The sequence below is a fragment of the Formica exsecta genome, unplaced genomic scaffold (assembly GCF_003651465.1).
Source record: "Formica exsecta isolate Colony F162 unplaced genomic scaffold, ASM365146v1 scaffold192, whole genome shotgun sequence".
Lineage (NCBI taxonomy): Eukaryota > Metazoa > Arthropoda > Insecta > Hymenoptera > Formicidae > Formica > Formica exsecta.
The window spans coordinates 881,081-888,450 of NW_021849218.1; the positions used below are offsets into that span (position 1 = coordinate 881,081).

The window sequence follows — 7,370 nt, forward strand, 5'->3', positions numbered from 1 at the left end:
TAGCTTTTTTTAATAAATTTGTTATATATATATATATAATAAATAAAACAGGAATTACTGTACATGCATTTTTTAAATATTATATACATCATATTTAAAAATTGCATGATGTGTACACAGTAATTATTGTTTTATGTGTTCGATATTTAATTACACTAACAGAATATATTTTTTGCAACAAGAAAACTGCTACATTCTTATTTTGTCTTGCAATTAATATATAATACATATTTATTGTGTTTATTTGCTAATAACTGAATTTTTTGCACATAATTTTTTGTGATAGAAATAATTGCACATGTTTTAACTATATGAAGCATTAATATATTGTAATTTTTTTCACATGTGTGCATTGATTTAACTATTTCTTTAAAACTAATTAAGTACTTAATACATATACATATTGTATATTATAATATCATACATATGCTAATCGAGTGGGTTTTTAATTAATTATTATAAGCACACACTGGGACACTTTACACACATTGGAAAAATTATATATTAGACAATAACTGTATAAAAACTTTCAGTCATTCGCATGTGAGAATACATATCGTATTCGTATTACAATTCATTAATAATGAATGAAACTATGTGCCCCTCTACTTTTTTAAAATAAATTCTTAAAATAATATAAGAAATTATATATATATATATAATTACGTTCAGTGTTATAGCAATTTAATACTGAAAATATGTTGTATATCCTAATTAACGCTATAGCGCATAAATATTATTGAAATACGAAAAAATCCTTCATTCGTAAATAAACTATATAGACGAGATAAACAAGAAAATTGATATAGATTCATACATTCAACATGTGTGCCGTTTTCGAACGGCAGAGAAACATCTCATTATATATAATATAAAACAAAATTGCCTAATATAATGAAATATTAATCTGTGTTACTCATTTACAATCGAACATTTATGTTGCTAGATAACGACCGGATAAAGATGAGAATAAAGTTGTCATCTGCAAGCATTCACTTGAATTTTCAGAAGTAGCTATCATTTTCGTTGTTTTTCTCGAGAGATTCTCTGTTAGCAGATATCAAATTCTCCCACTGAGCGATGAGCGTGTTACGACGTCGTGGATTAGGCTATAAATACAATGAAAAGAGATTTTTATCGCTTAATTAATCAAGTTATCAGCAAGAATGTCCGAAAGAATTGGCTTTGTTTATAGATTAACACTAATTTAATTGTTATTAATTAATTAAATTAACAAAATTATCTTGATGATCGATTGTAATCGTGTTCTTTCAGAAACGACACTTACTTTATGTTTCCCTTTATTTTCTCTTTCTATTTCATCTTCATTCAGAGTGTTGGTGGAAGCGCCGCTTTTAAGAGAACTGGAGCCGTCATAAATATCGGAATCATTATCATTCCCTATATCGAGTAGATTCGGCTGAGACTTGGCCAACATTCGCGATCTCATCAATCTAAAAGGTAAATGAGATTTACGCGTGAATCGCATTGTGATTTTACGAATATAATAATCAAGTAAAAAGATTTTTTTTGGAGATTCTTACTACATATGCGAACAATTTACCTTACCATTATGGTGGTAATCCTTAATACTTCCTTTATTGTGTAAGCAAAAACAAACATATTAAGTAAATCCGACTTTTATTATTTAAATTATCGATTATTGTTAAAAGAGAAAGATGTTGATGTAATAATAGACCAGATCATTTCTCAAGAATAATGTAGAAAAATAATTTTTTTTTTTTTTTTGTACTAATCTTTATTTCAATCTAGTCTTAAAAGAGGCTTGGATTGTAATATCCATTTTTGTGCTATTAGCAGTTTTAATACCTTAACTCGTTCTCTCGTTCCTTCATATCGTTTAACTCCTTTTGAATCTTCTGTTCGACAGGAACGTATCCTTTCCTCGCCAGTGGCTTCTTTGGCTCATCATTATCCGGCTCCAATTGTATCTCCAATGTTCTATTAAAGGCTTTAATACTTAGAGGATTGAGTGTGATAGTAGGTGTTATGGGTGGACTCAAACTATCATTGCTGCCCGATTTGTTCTTATAAATCTTTCCTCGTGTAGCCAGAAATCTGTGCATCAAACCTTTCTGGCTTGGCACGCTCGCGAAACGCAACGGTGTTGGTGTTGTCCGGGTAGATATCACGCCGTTTGTCATCTTTGGCATCGAACTTGCCGATAGACTGACCGCCTCCAGAATCTGCGGTGTCGAAGTTGTTCTTTTCAACTTGCCCGAGGCTAGAGCTTGCGGCATGCGACGCACCTATGTAGAAATTATCATTTAATTAGATCCAATTTCGTATTGTTTAGTACATATATTTTAAAGTTACCTTTGAATCCACTGTTTCGTGAGATATAGTCTTAATGCTACCCACGTTCCGCAATTCGTGTTCCCTCTCGGTGACTTCTTCGATTTCCTTTTGTATTCTATCCGTCGCCTTCCTCAACTGCTCCAACCTGTGCTCCGTCTGTGTGCAATATATATTAAGAAAGATTGTTACATAAAGATCTAAAAAGACACGTTTGTTTGATCCTTAATTTTTCTCTAACAAGATATATATAAAATTCGCTGATATATAAGAGACATTATTACTCTGACAACATTAATTTTTTAATTTTAATTAGAGGTTTATCTGAGAAATTTAAAATTGAAAAGGTTTTCTAGAAAACTTTTGGCTGATGAATCAGAAAAACGCGTGTCTAAGCTTTTTTATATTATTTATCGTTGAATGTATTTAAATTCTATATCTTCTTTATCGCATATATATCTCTCTCGAAAAACTTAACACTGATTAATGAATCGACTGCATTCTAGTTAAATTGTTCCAGATGCGTATTTCATTCACATAATGATACTTGAAACACTTTCAATGAAATTACGGACGCAACAGCAGGAAGATGAAATAAACTTTTCAGAGATACAAAAAGAATCGCTTACTGCAACAATAATCTGCTATGTACGTTATATACTCGTATCGATCGCATATCGGATGCGTTATCACAGTTTATCTTTGAAAAAAAATTATATCGCGTTTCTCTGCAACTGCCCGACACGTCATTGCAAAGTGACGAAAATCAGGCAGATAAAATGACACATTTCTCGAAAAAGACAGACGGAAATTGCAATCTTGTCGGCAAAAATCGAACGTTTTTCTTTTATTATTATATTGCTAAATACATAATCCATTTGTACTTTTATCTTAATTTCCTATTTTTATCCCTGTTTTGCTTTCTCTTTCCTTCACTTCAGGGAGTAAAAATTGATTTTTGTATCTTTTATAGATTTATTACAATTTCAGAGGGATGCATACGCAAACTTTGCCTTCATCAATCGACTGGGCTCGTAATCAGATGCCGGCAATTTTTACTAGTCCGTATCTTTCTAGCAAGTAAACTGCTATTAGAAGTTGACGAGAAGACGTGTGAAAAAAGACATATGAAAGCTCAAGAAAGAAGCAATATGTAACACACAACCAGTACCGAGCTTCTCGAAAGAATTTCCAGGTAAGCAGCTGTAGCGTAATGTCGATCACAGGAATGCTGTCCAGAAAACTGAGCGAACGCTGATGGAGGCAACGGCTTAACTGTAATCACCGTTTCCTTTCTAAAAGAAATGGGCCACGAGTCTTCTTACCTCTCTTTCGTCGCTCTTCTCTCGTTGTGCATCTCCAGTTTCGCTTACTTTGAGGAACGATACCGGTCGAAACGATTCCCTTAATTAACACTTCGACTGTCATATATATTCATTTTTTAGCGTTATAAATTATAAAATATATGCATATATTTGTGAGATTGAAATCGAGAAACATAAAATTGATAAGAAACATAAAATTGATAAGTTTTATAAGATTTGGGACTCATCAATATAGGACCAACGATCGAAGTGTCAAGATTCATTGGGTTACGTAGAATTTTGATTAAATCACAATTTTCTTTCTTTATCCGTATTATAGATGAATCGTTATTGAGAAAGCAAGTTACTAAAGCTATATTGTTTCTATAAATGGCTGTAACATTTCGTAGCTTTATTTATTTATTTATTTTTTTAGACAGAGACTTACATTTACATATGCTGTATTTAATGTTAAACGCGGTCATCTCATTCTGGTAATAAGTTTTAGATCGCATACAATATTATCGAATAGAATCACGATCAAAATCAATCGATTTCGGAACAATCAGGCTCTCTATCCACACATACACACACACAAGAATTCTTATTGATGCGATACGTTTTCCATTTTAGACATGTATTCATCGAAGAATTATGCTAATTAGCATGATATCAAAAATATGCATATAAATAGGAAGTAATTAGTATTCTACGAATAAAGATGACATCCGTTTCTTTCAATTCTTAAATGATCCTTTCAACTTTTGTAAAACGTTTCATAATATATTGGAAATATATTATATATAGATAAAAATAAATAATATCCCAGAAGAGAAACACTTCTCTTAAATTAAAGACTTTAATCATACATTTTAATATAAATAAGCAGTTAAAATTACTAATAAAAGCGTTTTAACTAATATATTTTAAATGACAACTTTTAAAAGCTGATATTGTTATAATATAATTATATTGTCTCAAAATTACTTATAATTATTATTAATATAATTGCTTACATTATTTATTAATTAGTGATATTATGAATGCAAATCAACGCGACGCAATGGTGCCGTTTGCGCAATTAAAAATGTCAAATTAGTAACTATTTAGAAGATGTTGCAAAGAGAGATGCGAGATATCAATGTCACACAAGTGTCTCAATGAATAGTATCGGAGTAAACACCGCGTCACAATGTTACACGCGTCAATGTGATCTGAAATTAATTCTTGCCGTTTATTTATTTATTTTTTTAGACAGAGACTTACATTTACATATGCTGTATTTAATGTTAAACGCGGTCATCTCATTCTGGTAATAAGTTTTAGATCGCATACAATATTATCGAATAGAATCACGATCAAAATCAATCGATTTCGGAACAATCAGGCTCTCTATCCACACATACACACACACAAGAATTCTTATTGATGCGATACGTTTTCCATTTTAGACATGTATTCATCGAAGAATTATGCTAATTAGCATGATATCAAAAATATGCATATAAATAGGAAGTAATTAGTATTCTACGAATAAAGATGACATCCGTTTCTTTCAATTCTTAAATGATCCTTTCAACTTTTGTAAAACGTTTCATAATATATTGGAAATATATTATATATAGATAAAAATAAATAATATCCCAGAAGAGAAACACTTCTCTTAAATTAAAGACTTTAATCATACATTTTAATATAAATAAGCAGTTAAAATTACTAATAAAAGCGTTTTAACTAATATATTTTAAATGACAACTTTTAAAAGCTGATATTGTTATAATATAATTATATTGTCTCAAAATTACTTATAATTATTATTAATATAATTGCTTACATTATTTATTAATTAGTGATATTATGAATGCAAATCAACGCGACGCAATGGTGCCGTTTGCGCAATTAAAAATGTCAAATTAGTAACTATTTAGAAGATGTTGCAAAGAGAGATGCGAGATATCAATGTCACACAAGTGTCTCAATGAATAGTATCGGAGTAAACACCGCGTCACAATGTTACACGCGTCAATGTGATCTGAAATTAATTCTTGCCGACCAGAATCCCAGTCTTTTCGAAGAGAGAGCTAGCTCTCTATAATATTAATATTTTTATATATAAGTATCTCTCGTTTACAATTAGTTGTATCTCCAAAAATATTTTATCTTTTATTTTTCCTCTATTTAATAGTAAAATACATATTCGCATTTATGTTTATTTATTTATTTGTTTTTTTTTGTTAAGTTAATTTAAAAAGAAAAACTTAGGAATATAATAAAATTAAAATATAATGAAATAAATTATGAAATAAGTTTGGAAAAAATAAACTTTACTCTTTTATAAATCCACATTTTATGCAATTGCCATTCCGTTGAATATTAAGATTACAGATTCATGACACTAGATTTATTATACTTCGATTTATTATACTTAGAGTCACGTTTTGTATTTTCCTCTATAATTCTTTTTTTTTTATCACGATTCTCCAATCAAAATATTCACATATATTTCATTTTAAGTTGCAGGAAGCGTCAGAAAGAGAATTCAAACAGGCAGCTCTTTCAAACATCGCCTGAACAATCTTTCATAATATACAAAGAGTCCGGAGTTGTTTATTCCAAAGATGTCGAAGTATGTAATGTTTTGGAAATAAGAGAGAGAGAGAGAGAGAGAGACTTACCTCCATTTCGATCGTTTCCGCCAGCGGGAATTCGGGTGATGACGAGAGGCCGGCAACGACGACAGATCTGAACTGAATCTTTTATCAGGCTCTTCCTTAGCAGATACGAATGGTGCGTCGACCTCGAAAAGAGGAACAATTTCGTATGCGTTATCTGATCGCAAGGCGCGCCGACGAGTAACGACGTCCCCGCTTATTATCATGCCTCGCGCAACTAATTACGTCACTTGTTCAATATTTACACCGATGGCGCGTATCCCGCGCGCACGTACGTATACCGGTGATGGGAAACGCTGTGTTGTCGGAAACGAACGTCTTTTCAAAGAAACAACACTATGTGACTACGAGTTATATATTCCGGACAAGCACCGCTACTGCTCGAGATTTTACCAAAATTCGCCGTTGTACTCTCGATGAGAGGGTCGATGTGTTGCGTTAATAATTGTTACGTTCGAGCGTTTATAGAGCGCTAACGCGCTCTGTTCAGATATATATATCTTTATTGAATATATAATACAGATGTTAATACACATACACTTGGCTGCATTTGATATCGCTCTGTTGAAATTGCGCAAATATATTAATACGAAAGTATATATGATTTATAAATGATAGAACAAACAAGGGAAATCTCTGTTACGCAAGAATTCCATCAAAGTATCGCGAACGTTGACACAATTGTATCTCTCTTTCTTCCTTTTTTACCGAAATCTTTCTGGCTTTCACAAAACCAATGAGAATTCGTTCACTGAAGTCACGTTCTCCTTTTTTAAAGGGAACGTCGATAGATACAAATCTTTCGACGATATCACGAGATCGAGCCATGTAACAGCGTCGAAATTATACCGGCGAGGCACCTGTTGTAATTAAATTTTCACTCTGTTCGCATCGCGAACGATAAAGGAAAACCGCGACAGGTATTTACACAAGACGCGGCGAATGACGTTCGCGTTCTGGAATAAGCAGGAAATACGTCGTCGAGCGGAATCGCGTTGAACGCCGACGACTAGGCGAGTATATATGTATATATATATTATATATATATATATTGAAGAAAAAATATTTTGAATATTCA

General features: G+C 31.8%; 1 protein-coding gene across 2 annotated transcripts; it reads right to left on the minus strand.

Annotated features, from left to right (window-relative positions):
* Positions 1–301: 301 nt before the first annotated feature.
* LOC115234023 lies at positions 302–7,306 on the minus strand. Of its 2 annotated transcripts, none has more exons than XM_029804723.1 (5): positions 6,296–7,306; positions 2,338–2,475; positions 1,831–2,270; positions 1,289–1,454; positions 302–1,109 (listed from the first exon to the last, which is right to left on the minus strand). In XM_029804723.1, exons 1-5 carry the CDS (start codon positions 6,299–6,301, stop codon positions 1,005–1,007), a joined length of 855 nt encoding a protein of 284 aa, XP_029660583.1. In that variant the 5' UTR covers positions 6,302–7,306; the 3' UTR covers positions 302–1,004. The 2 variants fall into 2 exon arrangements, with proteins under 2 accessions (XP_029660583.1, XP_029660584.1); XM_029804724.1 differs by lacking the exon at positions 6,296–7,306 and adding an exon at positions 2,795–2,827.
* Between the last annotated feature and the right edge of the window lie 64 nt (positions 7,307–7,370).

Excerpts from the sequence above, each read along its gene's own strand:
- LOC115234023 (XM_029804723.1), bottom strand. Across the intron at positions 2,271-2,337 it reads ACGAAACAGTGGATTCAAAG|GTGCGTCGCATGCCGCAAGC; the intron begins GTAACTTTAAAA and ends ATTTCTACATAG. Across the intron at positions 1,455-1,830 it reads GAACGAGAGAACGAGTTAAG|ATTGATGAGATCGCGAATGT; the intron begins GTATTAAAACTG and ends TTTACCTTTTAG.